This window comes from Myotis nattereri, assembly GCF_964212035.1.
Source record: "Myotis nattereri genome assembly, chromosome: 5".
Lineage (NCBI taxonomy): Eukaryota > Metazoa > Chordata > Mammalia > Chiroptera > Vespertilionidae > Myotis > Myotis nattereri.
The window spans coordinates 37730055-37750327 of record NC_138080.1 but is presented as its reverse complement, the minus strand read 5'-3'; the positions used below and the strand labels follow the sequence as shown (position 1 = coordinate 37750327).

Sequence of the window (20273 nt, the reverse complement as noted above, 5' to 3'; positions counted from 1 at the left end):
AGTGTGTCACTTTCAGCTGAGTAAGAAGAACAAAATGTCAAGACTTTACCTAAGGAAAAACAGCAAGAAGTTGCAATTCCATCTAAGGAAGAACAATGAAACGTTCTACTGTATTTTAGAAAGAAAAGCAACAATTTACAATTTCAAAAAAGTAACCAAATCATATCCAATATCCCATGTACTAAGTTTTATTCTCCTGGCTGTAGTAATGTTACAAAATGTGCCACAGACCATTGACCTAATCGCTGCGAATTTTTATTATTTCAGATCATAAAACACTGGCCATTAAACAATTATTAAAATATCCTAATTCCTAGAATATTGCTATTTTACATTATTTTAAATAGTGTTAGTGTTCAATTGTTCGTGCTACTAATCTCTTTGTGTTTCCTGAGCAAAGGTACAGCCAATGGATAATGTGAATTTGTGTGTGTGTTTTTGTGTCTCAATCCTTACCATCCTTGCCACTCATACTCTTTGTCACACAGAAAATGCAAACATACAAATTAAATGTCTTCCTTGCCAGTCCTCTCATGAATAGTTTCGGCAATAGTTGGCTACTAGGGGGAGCCTGGAAACCTGGAAAAATGTTTGATAGCTACTCATGCCAGTCTTGCCTCATTAGCTGCTCTAACCTTTACAAGGATAGTAACTTTCAGTCTGCACATTAGTACTACATACAATACAGTGGTGGGCAAAAGTAGGTTTACAGTTTTCAGTCCACGAAAGTTTATTTATTATCATTTTTTAATTACTAGAGTCGTGTTGCATGAATTTGTGTACAGGTGGGGTCCCTCAGCCAGGCCGGCAATCAGGGCCGATCAGGGCCATCTTGCCCAGTCCCTATGGAGGCAATCAGGGCCAGCCGGCTGGGGGGAGAGGGGGGCTGTAGAGACTGAGAGAGGTTGGCGCCTGGCGCAGGGGAGGGGACAATTGGGGCCAGCATCCAGGGGTGAGGGACCGAGGGAGGTTGGCCTGCCAGCCCCAATAAGAGCCATCAGGGCCATCTGTGAGAATGGACCATGGGAGATTGGATAGTCATGGGAGGTTGGTTGTGGGAGCACCCTGGCCACCCGGCCGGCCCGAGGGGGAGGGACCGTGGGAGGTTGGCCGTCCACGGGAGGTTGGCTGTGGGAGCATACTGACCACCAAGGGGGCAGGTCCTGGATTGAGCATCTGCCCCCTGGTGGTCAGTGCACATCATTGTGACGGGTTGACCCGTCATTCAGTTGTTTGGTCATTCGGTCGTAATGGTCATTTAGGCTATTCTATATAATAAAGAGCTAATATGCAAATGGTCATCATGCCCTCATGCCCTCGCGCCCTCGTGCCCTTGAGCCGGAACTGCTCACATGCTCAATGCTGGGGAGAGAGGAATGTGGACCAGCCAAGCACAAATGAGCTCCCAAGAGAGGAATGGAGACCAGCCAGGCTGTGGCCCAGGAGATGGACAAGCTGCCCACCCCATGGTCTCAGACAACAGCGGCTGCGCCTGCAGCCTGGGAAAGGGACAAGCCACCTGCCCTCTGGTACCATGCACTTGTGGCTGCAGCCGAGACAAAGCTGCCCACCCACTGTCCCCTGCAGCTGAGGCCAGCCTGGGCAAAGCTGGCCTGGTCCTGGGTGCCTGCAATGGGCTGAAGGAGGCAATTCTGGGTCCCAGGTGCGGGACAAGGCAGAGGTGGTTAGGGGTGGATCAGGCAGGCAGGCAGGCAGAGTGGTTAGTGTTCAAGCAGGAAGGCAGGCAAACAGTTAATAGCCAGTGGTCCTGGATTGCGAGAGGCAGTCAGACGTCCCCCAAGGATTCCCAGATTGGAAAGGGTGCAGGATGTGCTGAGGGACCACAAACCCCACACCCCACCCCCCAAAACACAAATTTCATAAATCCGGACTCTAGTATATATAGACTAGAGGCCCAATGCATAAAATTCATGCAAGGGGCTCGGCCCTCGCAGCCCCAGCTGCCTTGACCAGCCCTTGTAGCCTCAGCCAGCCCTCACAGCCCCAACCAGCCCTTGCAGCACTGGCTGTCCCAGCCAGCTCTCGCAGTGCCTAGCAGCCCTAACCAGGCCTCACAGACCCTCACAGCCCTGGCCGGCCCTCGCAGACCCTCACAGCCCCAACTGGCCCTCATAACCCCGACTGGCCCCAGCCAGCCCTCACAGCCCCGGCTTCATCCAAAAGGTCATCAGGACAAGCGTCTGAAAGGTCATCCATACAGTCGCTCTACTGTTCAGTCTAATTAGCATATTAACTCTTTATTATATAGGATTGGAGACCCAGTGCATGAATTCCATGCATGGGGGAGTCTTCTTCAAGCCGGTCTGCATCCTCTCCAATCTGGGACCCCTTGGGGGATGGTGGAGCAGGTGAGTGGGCAGAAATTAGGCCTAAACCAGCAGGTGGACATCCCTCTCACAATCCAAGACTGCTAGCTCCTACTCGCTCACATGCCTGCCTGCCTGCCTGCCTGATTGCCCATAACCACTTCTGCCTGCCAACCTGATTGCCCCCTAACCACTCCCCTGCCGGCCTGATTGATGCTTAACTACTCCCCTGCTGGCCCAATGGCTCCCAACTGCCCTTCCCTGCTGGCCCAATTGCCCACAACTGCCCTGCCCCTCCATGACCCATATCCTCCTCTGGGCCCCACCTCCACTGTGTACACGACCATCTTATGATGGCCATCTTGTGACGACGTGAGGGCGTGACACCACCTAGGCCAGTGATGGCGAACCTTTTGAGCTCGGCATGTCAGCATTTTGAAAAACCCTAACTTAACTCTGGTATTGTGTCACATATAGAAATTTTTTGATATTTGCAACCATAGTAAAACAAAGATTTATATTTTTGATATTTATTTTATATATTTAAATGCCAGTTAACAAAGAAAAATCAACCAAAAAAATGAGTTCATGTGTCACCTCTGACATGCGTGTCATAGGTTCGCCATCACTGACCTAGGCTATTATTAGTATAGATTGTATTATTTTCCACTTAAATGACTGTTAACCTACTTTTGCCCCACCTCTCTATCTGTATATATAAAACTCTAATATGCAAATAAACTGAACAGCAAAACAACCGGTCACTGTGACGTGCACTGACCACCAGGTGGCATGCACTGAACATGGCCAAACATGGCAGGCATCAGCAGCAGAGCATGAAACATTGTGGGCATCGGCTGTGACGGGATGGTTGAGCAGGTGAATAGAGGTGCCAGACCAAGGCGGGGCACTGATCGCTATCATTGGGCCGAGTCTCTGGTGATTACTGAAAATTCTTTGCTCCTGCGTATCATGGTCCCACCAGTGTCAAACAGTGTGCTAGACTAGACTGTCTTATCCAAATCAAACAGTGTGCTGGAATCTCCCTTCTGGTAGGCTGAACTTCTACAAATTTATTCTCTTGTGTGTCTTCCCAGGTTAGTACTATCCAGATTTTTTTTTTTCCTTTACCAAAGTAAGTGTAGGTGGGGCTGATTTTCCAATGCCCTTGGACCCATATTCCTCACCAAGATCTTATTTATTTATTTTCCAGTGCACTAATGGGCAAGAGTCCTCCACATTCAGAATGAGGAAGACCTTTAGCTGGTTGCCATGGCATTAAGAATTGGGACAGTCTTGTTGCTAAGCAGTTAAATCTAGAATGAGGAGGAATTGTAGCATGCTGCTATGGTATTTAGAATTGGGAGAGTCTTGTTCCTAAGCAGTTAAATTATAAAACATAATCAAATGGGAGATGAAAGAAAAATGATTTTTTTTGGTCATATAAAGTTCAGTGTTCATGGTAATCTGTGATATAAACTTTCTGTGATAAGACTATAGGAAAAAAAAACAAGAAAGAAAGAAAGACCCTGGGAACCATTCATATTATTGCTGGTAAGTAACTCTCAAAAATTTAGCTATAAAGAATGAAACACTAGTATATTTCTCTACACAGGAATACACACACATAACCAGAAACACAAAATGATTCTTTGCCAGTTTTTGAGATCTCAAGGAGGATCTACTTATTAAGGCTTATTCTGCTCTAATTAACTTGCTTGAGAGCCACAACATTGTGTTCTTAATAGATTTTACTCATAGTTTGGAAATACTGAATTTGGCTACAAAGGAAAGTGAGAGGTGGTAATTAGGGTACAGTCATTGTTGAATTTAATAACGCTGCTTCCCTCCCTCCTTTAGGACTTACTGATTCTGAAAGTACATTATTTTGCCTTCAGTGCACTCCCATTTCCAAATATTTACTCTCCCAACTAGTTTGATTCCTTTCACTTTATATGGCTAAAGTTTTTTAAAATATTATTCTTCTCAAGAGTATAATTAAACAAAAACGTTTTAGTTAATCCATCATGAACCCAATATACTACTCCTGCAATACCACTAATGTCTATTGAATATAGAGCTTAGCATAAAGTAGATACTAATATTTGGAGAATAGTGGTGCTTTGTCCCTTCCAGTTTCACAGGGTTAAATAATTAGAGAAATGCAGAAAGGAGATAATACAAATAATAACCTATTATATTGGAAGTACATATTATATATTACAAAAATTGGAAACAATAAAGTATGTGAATAGCGTTTATATCTCTCCTAAGTAAAGTGACTAAATAATTCTTCTTTGACAGTGAAAGGAAGACCTACATATTGATATTTATACAAAGTCCATATGTAGAAATTAATTCCCCTTCATTAAAACATGATATATCTTCACTTTTTTAAATTATTTATTGTTGAAAGTATTCCATATGTCTCCTTTTTCCCCACTGACCTCTCCCAGACCGCTCCTGCCTCCCAGCACAGGCCCTCAGCCCCCTATTGTCTTTGTCCATTGATTATGCTTCTATGCATAGGATATATGTTCACTTTCATTTTATATTTTTATTGGGTAGTTTCATACATATCCATATATTGAAAGAACAGTATCATAAATTTACATGTGTCCTTTTTCTAGGTTCAGTAAGTATTAATTGATGGCCAATCACAATCCCTTTGTACATCCGCACTGTCACTCTGCCTTCTGTTATTTATGAGTAAACAGGCAAATGCATGCAGTGCACTGAGTCTTGTCTGGAGCCAAACACTAGCTCATTTTTAAACCTTTGCTTCTACCTGAACCTTATAACCCCCATCTCTGTCTCTGCTCTTCATTTTTACTTTTTTTTAGTGTTGCTTCTCTGATGAAGTGCCTCTTCCAGAAGTCAAAATAAAGATCAGCACTGCATAGAGCCAGCGCAGATGGAGGAGACACAGCAGTGATGCTTCATGCCCTGCCCTTCTTTCCTCTCACCAGTGGCTGCATAAAGTGGCTCCATAATGGCTGTGGGTGAAGCCCTGGTGCATGTGAAGGTAATTCTTCTGCTCTGGCAGGGGGTGTTTCTGTTTCTTTCTGGATGGTCCCAGACTGGGAACTCTCAACGTAATGGTCCCCCAGAAGTGGTGATTCCCATGAGGCATGCCAGCAGCACGATGCCTCCGGGCTGGCTCACGTACAGCCTGCATTTTGAGGGGCAGAGACACATTGTGCACATGAAGGTCAAAAAGCATTTTCTATCCAGACACTTCCGAGTGTTTACCTACACAGACCAGGGCGCTCTCCTTGAGGACCTGCCTTTTATCCAGAATGACTGCTACTATCATGGTTACGTGGAGGGAGACCCAGAATCCCTGGTTACCCTCAGTACCTGTTTGGGGGGTTTGCAAGGAATACTACAAACAAATGACCTTGTTTATGAAATAGAGCCCAGGAGACTTTCTACCACCTCAGAACATTTCATATATAAAGTGGACAGTGAGGAGACACAATTCCTACCCATGAGATGTGGAGTAACAGATGAAGAAATAGCACAACAACTGAAGTTTCAGGAGAGTGCTAATTTCACTTTGATGCAGAGTGGGTATGAAGGCTGGTGGACTCACAGGCGGCTTCTTGAACTGGCAGTGGTGGTGGACCACAATCGCTATCTTCATCACCGAAGTAACACCACAGCTGTGCAGTATGAAGTATTCCTTGTTGTCAATGGAGTAGATAACTTTTTGCATTCACTGGATATTGATGTGGTTTTAATGGGAATTGAGGTCTGGACTGAAAAAAATCTCTTTACAATAAATACCATACGTGGTCTCCTGAACGAATTTTCCACATGGAAGATAACTAGCTTGAATAACCGCATTCCCCATGATGTTGCACATCTTTTTGTAAAGCATGACTTTGGTATTACTGTTGGCTTATCTTATATTGGAAGAGTGTGTGACTTTCGATTTAATTGTGCAGTTGATAGTTTTATGAGTGATAGCTTGTATGATTTTGCATATATAGTGTCACATGAGATTGGGCATAATTTGGGTATGGATCACGATGGACCAACTTGTGCATGTGGACATAAAGCCTGTATAATGTTTCCAGAAAAAGCAAATGCAACTAGATTCAGCAACTGCAGCTATGCTAGCTTCATGGACACTATTGCAAGGCGAAATTGTATGTATGTGTCATTAAATACAAGGAACATCTTCACAGTTGCACGGTGTGGGAACAATGTGGTTGAAGAAGGAGAAGAGTGTGACTGTGGTGCTTTACATTTGTGTATGGAAGATCCGTGCTGTGAGTCAGACTGCACTCTCAGCGCTGGGGCTGCTTGTGCTTTTGGTCTCTGTTGCAAAGACTGCCAGATCCTGCCAACAGGCGAAGTTTGTAGACAAGAGAAAAATGACTGTGATCTCCCAGAGTGGTGCAATGGGACATCATACCATTGTCCAGAGGACGTGTACTTGCAGAATGGGATCTCATGCAAGGATGGTGGCTCCTGCTATGAAAAGAGATGCAATAACCGTGAAGAGCAGTGTAGGAACATTTTTGGCAAAGAGGCCAAGAGTGCAAATCAGAGTTGCTACACAAAAATGAACACCCGAGGTGACCGTTTCGGGAACTGTGGTTTCAAGTACTCTAGATATGTAAAATGTGACATCTCAGATACCTTGTGCGGGAGGATTCAGTGTGATAACGTGATACAAATTCCCCTTGTAAGGGATCATTCTACTGTGCATTGGACTCAGTTCAATGGCGCCACCTGCTGGGGTACCGACTACCACTTCGGGATGACCATACCTGACATTGGTGATGTGAAAGATGGGACAGAGTGTGGGGCAGAACATGTCTGCATCCAAAGGAAGTGTGTCCATAGGTCACTTCTGGTAACTAGTTGTTCACCTAAGACCTGCAAATTGAAAGGAGTCTGCAACAACAGGCAGCACTGCCATTGCAACTCAGAGTGGGACCCTCCCTTCTGTCTGAAAAAAGGCAGTGGAGGTAGTATAGATAGTGGCCCACCCCCTGGGAGGAAAGAGAATGAAAAGCACCAAGGGAAGAGTTACCTGCTACTATTTTGGGTTGTTCCTCTTTTGATATTATTAATATGTTGGCTATTTTGCCTCTTTACTTGCATCTTACGCAACAGCTAGGGGGAAAAAAAAGGAGAATGTTCCAACTTTACTTGAGAAAGAAAAGCAAAAAGTTATGATTAAAAAAAATCCAAATGTATTAACTTTCCCATGTATTAATTTTCAGTCTCCTTGCAGTAAAACTATGACAGTAGGTGGCACAGGCCATTGACAAAAAATCTCCCAAGGTATTTTCTCATTCAGGATCATAAACATTAGCCATTAAAAATAAGCCAAATTTACTAATTCTGAACATATTTCAACTTTCCATTATTTTAAACAATTTTAGTAGTTAGTTTTTCATGGAACTGGTCTCTTTTTGTCTCTTGAGCAAAGGCACAGCTCATGGATTATTTGTACTTGTTTTTAATTGGTTTCTGAATGGTCCCAGCTTTGGCATATCAATATCTTAATTCCAGACATCCTTCCCCTTTGTACTCTTCATTCACACAGGACATGAGAACCTACATATCACATTTCTTCTTTGGCAATCCTCTCCTATCACTTTCTGCCAATAGTACAAATGAGAGGGAGAAGGGAATCTTGGGGAATTTTTTATTGGTTCACATCACTATTTCTTCACTAAGAGCTTACACCATGGCATCAAAAGTGACTTTGTGTATGCACATCTTATATGTAGATAACATTTATATATATTATATTTGTTCAGTTGTTTGTTTCTAACTCCCAGAGCCAACCAACATACGGTCAGCCTCAAACATGTTGGCACAGCTACCAAGTATCTTAATGTCCAGTTTTAGAGTGGCAGCCTTTGAATCCTCCATCAAATCCCTGAGGTGCCAGCACCAGGTCGGTCCTCAGAGGTCAGAATTCTATATTCATGGTACTCACTCCAAAGGTATGGGACCCACCCCCTCATCCCTTTGATTTCCTGTCTTGGGAGCAATATCCATATCTACTGGTTAATAAGTTGAGATCAGCAAAGTGGTGTTGTTTCTTTCCATGATAGAACTCAATGGATATAATATTATCTTAGGATAATTGAGAACACAGAACAGAGTCTGATATCAGAAGGTTTTGAATTTCTTATACAACCCATCTTGTAGGTATGATTTACTCTTAGAATTACTTTAAAATCTGAAAAGACAGGGACTTTACTATTAAATAGGGTGAAGAAGATTCTTGCAATTCAATGTAAGACATAGAAGTATTGAGTATTAATATATATGTAAGTATTTTTTCCTCTGGGAAAAAAAGAACAAGAAAATCCCAATTTTAAGAATCATATTTAAGGACATCAAAATGCGAAGAAGAAATGTGGAATAGAGTACCACAAATTCCAGGCTAGGAAATCATTCTGAAAAGAGTTGAATCTAGTCAGCCATTTTTTTCTCTGAGCTCTTGGTATGGTTAGATGTGAACTTGTGGGGAGCCGATATAGGGTTAAGCCTTGGACTGAACTGTTGGCAAAGTCACAAACAAGTCCCAGCTTAGAGGGCACAGTCCTCTTAGCATAATTAGGCTTGACCTTATAAAGCGCCCTAGATCTTACTTGGGAAGCTAATGGGCTGAGGGAAGTACAACAAGAACAAAAACACGTGAAACTCACAAGAACAGTGTAACTTTGGTAACCACTACCTTGTTTACCTCTGACTATAAAAATAAAGGCTCAGCTTGCCTCAGGGCCTTTCTCTGTGGCCTCAGCCAGGCACAGGAAGATCCACGGAGACTAAAGAGATCTAGAGAGTTCTGAACTCTGTCTCCTTGTAAAACATTCTTCGCCGACTCCGTCCACACCTTTGGGAACCCCTGGACCGCTGGGGCTGGACCCTGTCATGAACTGAGCCTTAGCCTTTTCTCAGCTAGAAGACTTCTGCTGAAAGAAAGAGAAATCCCCAATGTTCTTAGTTTCTACACATGTTTAGATAGATTCACAAATTAGACATTGAGGGGTTTCTAATTTATAATAACTTTTCTCCAAGTCCCATTTGCTTAATTTCAGGGCTTTGTGGGATGCTGGTGAGCTAGTCTAAAATTTATCAAAGCATAGTTTCCTAAAATCATGATATATTTTGGACACAGACATAGTAAAAGGAGGCTTATCTCAAGCATCTGTACTGTTCCCCATAACACACTTATCTGATTTTTATGTTGCATGTGGCAAGTGGCTAGACAGCTGAATTGTGGACCTCTAAGTGAGAGAGATGAATCCCCCATAATCTTTCAGAGGTGAGAGAATAGAGTCACATAAACTCATAATTAATTGAAAGTCTAGCAGGCTCATGCATGAACAACACAAAAGATGGAGCGTTCATCCAAAATTTCTAAAAATCATTCACCTCAGACCTAGCACTAGCCATGAACAGATTTAGGTAATCAACTTCTCAGCCAATCTTTCTAACAGAAGTAAGAGACAAGACTCTCTAAAAAAAAGCCATCTGGAGCATTTTTAGTTGTTTATACACAATTACTTGCATACAATAAAATTACTATACATGCTAAGAGACAAAATTTAAAACTTATTACCGAGAAGAAAAAAAGAAGGAAAGAAAAGAGCAACTATGATTAGTGTCAAGATTATCCAGCATATGGAGCAATATTGCACAAAAAAATAATTATGATTAATATAATATATATACAAAATATAAGAAAAATGTAGAATATTATTAGTAAATTTAAATCTATTTAAAAGATACCAAGTGGATATTTTAGAACTAAAAATTATAATATATAATAACAATCCAGTGGATGGTTTGATTACTCATCTGGAAGACCGGTCAATGTAAAATCCTACACAGTGTATAACTTTATGTGTATAAAGTTAGAAAGACATTTTTTTAAAAAACTTAAATATACGGGCCCTAACTGCTTTGGCTCAGTGGATAGAGAGTCGGCTTACGGACTGAAGTGTCCCAGGTTCGATTCCAGTCAAGGGCATGTACTTTGGTTGCGGACACATCCCCAGTGGGGCGTGTGCAGGAGGCAGCTGATAGATATTTCTCTCTAATCGATGTTTCTAACTCTCTATCCCTCTCCCTTCCTCTCTGTGAAAAATCAATAAACTATATTAAAAAAAGAAATATACGGAAAATATCAAAAGCTTTAATATCTCTAATATTGGAGACCTAGAGAGAATGAAAAGTGAGAAGTGACTGCAAAAGCTGTTTATTTAAAAAAAGTTTCGCCCTAGCTGGTTTGGCTCGATGGATACAGCGTCAGCCTGCAGACTGAAGGGTCCCAGATTCGATTCCGGTCAAGGGCACATGCCTGGGTTGTGGGCTCGATCCCCAGTGGGGCGGGGCAGGGGGGGGGGCGGGGAGGGGAGGGTGCAGGAGGCAGCCAATCAGTGATTCTCTCTCATCATTGATGTTTCTAACTCTCTCTCCCTCTTCCTTCCTCTCTAAAATCAATTAAAAAATATTTTTTTTCAAGGTAGGAAAGATATCAACCCATTTCTTCAAAGTACATCACTTAATTCTCATCAGCATAGACAATTTTATTTTGTTGTTTCTTCAGATTTTGAGAACCTTAATAATCTATCTTCAAAATGCTAATTCTTCCTTCTACCTGCTGAAATCCTATGCTAATCTCTTCTACTAAATATTTTATTTTACTTTTCAGCTCAAAATTTTCCATCTCCTCCTTATTTGTGTGTTTATTTATTTGTTTGTTTTAAATGTTATGTCTTTCTTGAAATTCAAAGTGGCTTTCTGTACACCTAGTATTGGTCAGAAAACATGTTTATTCCCCTTGAGCCAGTGGGGTTTCTAACCTTTGTGAGTGAATTTTTATTGGGGACTGGGGAAGTTTTAAGTCTGCTGAATGTGATAGTCTGGTTGCTACTGAGTACATGCACCTTAGCACCCGTGCACAGCCTTTTGGATACACAGTGATGAGAGGGATCCAGGAGGGATCTTGTTGACTGTCTCTTCATCTGGTCTCTTTGTTTAACTTCTGGTGGTCTTCCATTTTGCTTGTTGCTGTTAGGTTCATGGAGTTGACAGCCTTCTCCTAAATGCTTAGCACCAAAATCTCTATGTTTTCAACAATACCCTTATTCATGAACTTTTCTATTCTGTGTACCAAATAAAGTCAGTCTCCTCAGGAAGAGCTCTTCCCATGACCTGTTTCCTGGCAGAACATCTGTGCCACCACATAGAAGCTGTAGGTGTAGAAAACGTATCTGTCAGAGTGACATCACCACAGCACCAGCTGACGTAAGAAGAAGATAGTAGACCATGGTTGTCTTAACCTGCCCCTTCTGGCAGAGAACAGTGGCTCAACATTAAATTGGGTCAAACAAAATTGGAGACTCAGTATTCTAGGCCTACTGTGCCCAAGGCATAACTTTCACCCTTTGAGTAACAGTGAGATGCATAAATTTGTCCCTGCCTACATAATCTATAATTTACATAGCAGAAGTTAGGTGAGAAGTAGGTAAGTATGAGGTCTATCTTTACTTGAGTGAAACCACAGCACTACACTGGGATCTTAGAGTTGAATGAACCTACGCGTATTAGCCATAGCTGTCCAGAATACAGAAAGTAACACAGACTACCTGGAAGAAGGGATATGTTATAAGTCAAATGCCACAATTTCTTTTAGCTTTTAGCACGATTTAGAACATTTGTTTGGATAAATGTTTCTTCATTTGTTGTATGCCCTTAGATAAATTTCAAATGACATTAATTCTTTTTAATTTTCATCAATTAAAGAATTGCTCACTAAGGAGAAGGCCCACCTAACTTCTCACACAATTACTCTGGAACTCCCACTCATCTTGTAACAGAGTACGTGCACCTTAACACCTTAGTACCCATCAGAAGCTAGGAAAATTCCAGGGCAGGAGGAATAGGGAAATTGATACAGGAAAATTAAACAAGGCCAAAAAGTTTGGGCTGCTTGCAGCCAGTTTGCAGAAAGATCTTATCTTTCCCAACCAAGGACTCGTGAGAATAAATGGCTAACCCTTCTGCCTGAACAAAGAACATATAACTTAAATCACCCAGGAACTGCTAAGGCAGGAGGCATAAAGGGAGAAGGAAAGAAGGGAGAGTTTATCTCACCCACTAAACAAAGAAGCCAGCCATCTTTGGGAAGAGGGAGAAAAGAGGGAGTTTTCATCTCACTGTTTAAACAGAGAAGCCAGCAGCAGCTGTGCTTGTTAAAGATAAAATTGCCAGATGTTTCTCATAAATTCTGGGAAAGTCCCACAAAAATAAAAGGAAGGGGGCAGGCCAGAAAGGGTCAATAGGGGACATATGTAATACTTTCAACAATAAAGATTTAATTTAAAAATGAAGAAATAAAAGGAAAACCTTGAGAGATATCCTGTACCAGAATATCTGGCAAAGGAATTTTAAAACCTGTAGACAGAAAAGTATAAACAGCAAACCTCTACCAGGCAGGGCTTCTTGGATTGGCTGGGAAATTCATCTGTACTTCATAAGCCAGATCTATTTTGATAAATTTGCTTGCTTTATTTCTTTAATGAATTTACCTCCTTTATTTCTTATGATTTTAATGGTTTTTATTGATTTTTAAAGAGAGGAAGGGAGAAATAAAAAACATCAATGAGAGAGAGACATCATTGATCAGCTGACTCCTGCACACTCCCTACTGGGGATTGAGCCTGCACCCAGGCATGTGCCCTGACCGCTTAGCCACACCGGCCAGGCCTTTATTTCTTTAATAAATTTGCTTTATTACAATGTAACCATCCACAGTCATTCATTTGAATTTTTTCTCACAAACATGACGAGAACCAAGGAGGGCACAGCCCTTTCCCTTCAACTCAGGTGGCTATTTGATAACACCTTTTCTGGTGTTTCTGGTGCCTTATTACAATCTCACGTTTTCTAAAAGATGAAAACAGGAGTCTTCCTGTCGGCGGCGCGGGAGGAACAATTGGTGTGAGGGGCCGGGCCGGGCGGATCCCTTCGCCCCCAGTGTGAGCCACGTCCCGAACCCCCGTCCGGCCAAGGCTGTCCCGAGAGGTGGGAGCGCGGCCCGGGAACATGAGGCGGTGCCTGCTCCTCCTGACCAGCCTGGTGCCTTTCATGCTGGCGCCGCGACCTCCGGACCCACCGGGCTCGGGCTCCCCGCCGGGACTCGTATCCAACAGCACTCAGTAAGAAAGAGAGATCTACAGGCATCAACACATTTAGAAACACTGCTGACGTTTTCAGCATTGAAAAGGCATTTTAAATTATACCTGACGTCAAGTACTGAACGCTTTTCCCAAAATTTCAAAGTTGTGGTGGTCGATGGTAAAAATGAAAGCGAGTACAGCGTCAAGTGGCAAGACTTCTTCCGTGGACACGTGGTTGGTGAGCCTGACTCTAGGGTTCTAGCCCACATAGGAGATGATGATATTACAATAAGGATCAACACAGATGGGGCAGAATATAATATAGAGCCACTTTGGAGACTAATTAATGATACTAAAGACAAAAGAATATTAGTTTATAAATCTGAAGATATCAAGAACGTTTCACGGTTGCACTCTCCAAAAGTGTGTGGTTACATAAAGGCGGAAAATGAAGATTTGCTTCCAGAAGGGCTGGTAGATGGAGAGGCACCTAAGGAGCTTGTTCATCGGGTGAGGAGAAGAGCCGACCCTGATCCCATGAAGAACACGTGTAAATTACTGGTGGTGGCAGATCATCGCTTTTACAAGCACATGGGCAGAGGGGAAGAGAGCACCACCACCAATTACTTAATAGAGCTCATTGACAGAGTCGATGACATCTACCGGAACACTTCCTGGGACAACGCAGGCTTTAAAGGTTATGGAATACAGATAGAACAGATTCGCATTTTCAAGACTCCAGAGGATGTAAAACCTGGTCAGAGGCACTATAATATGGCGAGAAGTTATCCAAATGAAGAACAGGATGCCTGGGATGTGAAGATGCTGCTGGAGCAATTTAGCTTTGATATAGCTGAAGAAGCATCTAAAGTCTGCCTAGCACATCTTTTCACGTACCAGGATTTTGATATGGGAACTCTTGGATTGGCTTATGTTGGTTCTTCCAGAGCAAACAGTCACGGAGGTGTTTGTCCAAAGGCTTATTATAGTCCAATTGGAAAGAAAAATATCTATTTGAATAGTGGTCAAATATCTATTTGACCAGCACAATAAATTATGGTAAAACCATTCTTACGAAGGAAGCTGACCTGGTTACAACTCATGAATTGGGGCACAATTTTGGAGCAGAACTTGATCCGGATGGTCTAGCGGAATGTGCCCCAAATGAGGACCAGGGAGGAAAATTCATGATGTATCCCATAGCTGTGAGCGGAGATCATGAGAACAATACGCTGTTTTCAAACTGCAGTAAACAGTCCATCTACAAGACCATCGAAAGCAAGGCCCAGGAGTGTTTCCAAGAGCGCAGCAACAAAGTGTGCGGGAACTCCGGCGTGGACGAAGGAGAGGAGTGCGACCTGGGCATCATGTACCTGAACGACGACACCTGCTGCCACAGCAACTGCACGTTGAAGGAGGGCGTGCAGTGCAGTGACCGGAACAGTCCTTGCTGTAAAAACTGCCAGTTTGAGACTGCCCAGAAGAAGTGCCAAGAGGCCATTAACGCTACGTGCAAAGGCGTGTCTTACTGCACAGGTAACAGCAGTGAGTGCCCTCCGCCGGGGAACGCCGAGGACGACACGGTGTGCTTGGACCTGGGCAAGTGCAAGGACGGCAAGTGTGTGCCCTTCTGCGAGAGGGAGCAGCAGCTGGAGTCCTGCGCGTGTAACGAGACGGACAACTCGTGCAAGGTGTGCTGCCGGGACGCCCAGGGCCGGTGTGTGCCCTACGTTGACTCCGAGCAGAAGAACTTGTTTTTGAGGAAAGGGAAGCCCTGTACAGTAGGGTTCTGTGACATGAATGGCAAACGCGAGAAACGAGTACAGGAGTGATTTTGGGACTTCATCGATCAGCTGAGCATCAATACTTTCGGATAAGAAGCTGGATAAGCAGTAGGAGTCCCTGTCCCTGTTTCACCCCAGTAACGTGGAAATGCTCAGCAGCATGGACTCTGCCTCGGTCCGCATCATCAAGCCCTTTCCGGGGCCGCAGACCCCAGGCCGCCTGCAGCCCCTGCAGTCCACCCCTGTGGTGCCGATGGCGCCTGTGGCCCCGAAACTGGACCACCAGCGCATGGACACCATCCAGGAAGACCCGAGCACGGACTCGCACATGGACGAGGACGGCTTCGAGAAGGACCCCTTCCCGAACAGCAGCACAGCCGCCAAGTCGTTTGAGGACCACACAGGCCACCGGTCACGAGGAGCGAGAAGGCCTGATCCTTCAAGCTGCAGCGGCAGAACCGCGTCGACAGCAAAGAGACCGAGTGCTAGTGTAGGGAGGGAGGCCCTGCGCTCTGCCCTGTGTGCAAAGCGTTTTTGTAGATTTGACCTAAAATCAGTCGCAGATTTTGTGAAGATCTAGGAGAAACAAGGCAGTGACTTCAGCAGGTGCTGGTCACGTGTCTGGACTTCTTGGCATATGTACTTGTGTGGTTGGGCCTTTCTGTGTGAACAGGTAAGGGGAATCTAGCTTATTTTGAGGCTTTCGGGTTTTAGTGTTTGTTTAAAATATCCTTCACCCTGTGGTGCAGAAGCAGAAAATACAGCTGGATTAGGTCATAAGTATTTATGTTTTTGTAAAGTAACCTTTATATCGATGACAGCACTGATCAGGGAGTGAACGATTTTCTTTTTCATACAGTGTCATGAAGATGAGGCAGTTAGCATTACTCGCGAGGATAACTGGAACACAGAATAATTTATTTTTCTGCCCTCAAGTAAAGATAAGATAAAACTGAACTGTGTACTATCTCCACAGTGTGGGTTCTGGTTCTCGGTACTACCCCACGCCTACAGCAGGGGGAATACACACCCCAACTCAGGAGTGATTCGGGTTACTGTTTCTTCAGAATTCTAAGGTTAGTACTTTCTGCAGTTTAAATAATCTCGTTTACAGCGAGAGCCCCAAGTAGGGCTAGTTGCATTACAGAATCCTGCCCCGCTGTGTGAGACCCTCCTTTGCTGGGCAGTTTTCCTGTGTTACAAGTGTGTTCCGGGACCTACCGCTGTTGGCGCTTCTGGGACGGCAGCAGCCGGCACGCCCACAGCACTGAGCGTCCCTAGGCTCCCTCAGAGTTCTCTCGGTCTCCGTGTCCATCTGGCAGCACCGGCCTTCCGGCCGCTTTTCCAAGAACCAGTGGCCCTCGTGGCAGCAGCCCCTTCTGGCTGAGGAGCCAGAGGAGATCTCGAGCCAGAGCGCAGGTGCGGGGAGTGGCCATGCCTCTTGGGAGGGTCACTGTTGTCTCCATAGGAGAGGTTGCGTTTGATCTGGGGGACCTTGGGGGCCTGCTGAGGGCCAGCGTCGATGCTGGTGGAGTTGGGGTGCAGTCTGGGAGGCTCCTCTCAGATGCCTCACAGCTTGAGCCGTCAGCACCCTGGGTGCCTGGGCCGTGCTGAGGGGCTGCGGCACCATCCTCACCTGGGCCTGGTGGCCTGGCATCGGGAAGCAGGGCTGGGCTCCTGTTGGCATCGCTGAATGCAGGGTACCTTGTCTTCCTGGAGGTGACAGTCTCCTTTTGGGGGTGGCCTCGGTGAGATTCGGAGCTGGTCCGCTGCCCTGTTCACTCTGCAGAACTGTGCTGTGGCCTCGGAGTCCAGGACGGCTCCACCATGTCACACTGGGTGGTCGGGTCCTGCTGTCCAGGCCGGCATCCCGGGCCGGCTCGGGCTGCTCCGCACTAACTGGGGGCCAGCCCGGCCAAGGCGGGGCCTGTCTGCCCCTCAGCATGAGGAGCCCTCCTGCAGCATCGGCATGGCCACGGGGTGACAGCCCCTGGGAGGGACTCAGACACCGTGGTGCTGCCCTGCACGAGGCTGTTTGCATTGTGTCCTGCTCAGGACTCTGGATGGTGTGCGCTCGCTGTGTGAAGAAGTCATCGGGGAGTTCTGACTTCCTTAGAGTTAGAGTTAAAAGCTTCTCTCCTGTAAGTCTTGAACTGTGCTCATCAGCCAACATGCTTAATGAGTAACTTACAAACTTTGAGGGCAATTAACCAAACCTGTGACAAATGGTGTCTTTTTTCCTAAGGATGTTTGTTACACAGATACCTGTTACACTAATACTTGAACTTGTACCTTGTGGTATTTGCTCTTTTAACTAGTCACAATACTCATATTTCAGTTACACTTTTGGACTCTGATGTAAAGTGAGTGGGTGTATGTGTGAGAGTGAAGCAGTTCCCGGCTGAATGTAAGAAAACCATTTTTTATAAAATCAACTTTAAAAAAAAAAAAAGATGAAAACAGTACCAGATATCCAGTCCTATGATAAAGCTATAGATATTACCATCAGTACTGACCAGTGAAATAGAACAGAGAGGCAAAATGGGCATTTTAATAGCTTGTGTTGGTCAATTGTTATCCACATAGAAACAATGTCCCTTTATCTCTACCTCATACCACACTAAAACAAATTCAGACAGATTTAGGATTTAATGTCAAATGTAAGTCAATAAAGCTATCAATAGAAATATGACTTTGTGACAATAGAGTAGGCCAAATTTACTTGAGAAAAAAATCTGTAATTGAAAACATTACTTGCCAAATAGGACTTTAAAAATAATAGTACCTATAGTTCAAAAAGCACCATTAAAGAATAAAAATGTAAGCCACTTGGATATTTAAAGTATATACTTGCAAACTGCTTATATGAAAAAGAATTTACATACAGAATATATGTTTTTTTCAATACTATGATTTCAGAGAAAGGCAGACAAATAGAAAATTGTCAAAGGCACATAGTCACTCACAAAGGAGACTATCCAATAGTCTGTAGATATCCTATATAATAAAGATGTAATATGCAACTTAACCCTCACACCCTCACAAGATGACTGCCTACAGGCCGGCAGGGGGGGTTAGTGAGGGATGACCAAATGACTGAAAAGCAGGCTGTGTGGAGGGACCAAGCCAGCAGAGGGGCTGTGAGGGGCAACCAGGACTGCAGGGGGGTCAGTTGGGGGTGACCAGACCAGCAGGTTGGGTAGTTGGGGTGACCAGGTCAGCAGAGGGAGGCAGGTGGGGGCAACCAGGCCAGCAGAGGGGCAGTAAGGGGTGACCAGGAAGGCAGAGGGGCAGTTAGGAGCAGGGAGGGGACAGTTGGGGGTGACCTGGCCGGCAGCAGGGGTCAGTTAGGGATGATCAGGCTGGCACGCAGAGGCAATGAGGGGTGATCAGGCTGGCGGGAGGGCAGTTAGGGGTGACCAGGCAGGCAGGCAGGTGAGTGATTAGAAGCCAGCAGTGCAGGATTGTGGGAGGGATGTCCTACTGCCAGTTTAGGCCCAATTCCCAGGACATCCCCCAAAGGGGATGGTGCAGGCTGGGCTGAGGGGACACCCCCCATGCACGAATTTCAAGCACCAGTTCTCCAGTATGAAATAATTGCCATTTTTTAGTCAAAGGGGCAGTGAAAATTAAAACTGCCATTGTTAACATTTTATATATACCAGAATTGCTAAAAAAATGTTTTTATTGCACATATCAAATGTAAGCCAGGTTATGGATAAACAATAATACACTGGGATTGGGTGAAAAAATATGTAGAAACATTGAAAAGCAGCTTTGAACTATTTCCTATTCCTGAGCGTATCATATATGCTGAACAATTACAATCTGAATATAGGCCAGAAGGAAATATATCCATATTTGTACAGAATGATACATGCTAAAATCTTCATAAAAATACTAATCATTATGCCCCCAAACTAAAGACCAACAAGTGCCCATCAATCATAGCCTGGATAAAAACTTGAGGTAAATTGACATGCTGGAGTACCACACAGGAATGAGTAGAAATGCTCTACAAATAATGTGAGAACATGAATGAATTTACAAAATACTGAGTGAAATATATGAGCTACAGTAGAGTACATATGGGATAATTCCTTTGACATGAAGCACCAAACAGGTGAAACTAACCCATGCTATTAAAACTCAAGGTAGGGCTTTTTCTTGGAGGGCACACAAAATATGCATATTATAGTTAAACACAAAATTTTAAAATAAATGATATAAAGTATGGGAAAGTTCAGACAGTGTAAAAATATAAGTTTTGAAAATAAGACCTTCTGAAAGCATTTCCTGGGTGCTTCCAGACCAAGCATGACTGCACTAACCCTTCATCTTATTTTAGTTAAGAATGAAGTAGGAAAAGCCAAGATGGCACCATAGGTAAACACCGGAGATTGCTGCCTCGCACAACCACTTCAAAAATACAACTAAAAGACGGAACAGTCATCATCCAGAACCACAGGAAGGCTGGCTGAGTGGAAATTCTACACCAGAAGGGAAGAGAAAAGCATACCGAGACTCAGAGGAGGTGTGGTGCGGAAGTAAAATACAAAGGTGCGGAGGTGCATGCGGAGAGGGCTGGCAGCTGAGGATACGATTGTCTTTTTTAAATCGGGAGGGAGTCTCAAGCTCTGAGCTCCAGTTCCGGGCGAGTCTCTGGGGACCCGGACTCATACAGGAGAAACTAAACTGTCTGGCATTGGTCAGAACTCGGGGGCAACTCTCTCTCGGAGGTGCTCGCAGCAATTGCCGGGGCCTCTGAGGGCAGGACTGAGAGCAGCCATACTGCTCACTCCACCCGCCCTGTTGATCCCCTGGTGTCCCGCCCGCCCAAGCCCTGCAAGGAGGCTTTTGCATATGAAAGGCCCGGCACTTTGTAATCTGAAAATTACTTAACAAACTGCAGCTGGCCCAAGGCCCCACAGCAACTTGCATTGCTTTACAGCTGGCTTCTGCTGGGTAGCCTCAGGCAGAGGCTAGATTAGCACCTC

General features: G+C 44.4%; 1 protein-coding gene and 1 pseudogene across 2 annotated transcripts; both read left to right on the top strand.

The window, feature by feature from the left end:
- Positions 1–5319: 5319 nt before the first annotated feature.
- On the top strand, positions 5320–7461 carry LOC308520220 (disintegrin and metalloproteinase domain-containing protein 25-like; the record flags this gene model as incomplete). Its single annotated transcript, XM_081092747.1, has 1 exon — positions 5320–7461. One exon carries the CDS (start codon positions 5320–5322, stop codon positions 7459–7461), a length of 2142 nt encoding a protein of 713 aa, XP_080948873.1.
- A 5957-nt stretch (positions 7462–13418) lies between these two features.
- On the top strand, positions 13419–15765 carry LOC308518902 (disintegrin and metalloproteinase domain-containing protein 17-like; annotated as a pseudogene). Its single transcript has one exon. The product of its transcript is annotated as a disintegrin and metalloproteinase domain-containing protein 17-like (transcript).
- The last annotated feature ends 4508 nt before the right edge of the window (positions 15766–20273 follow it).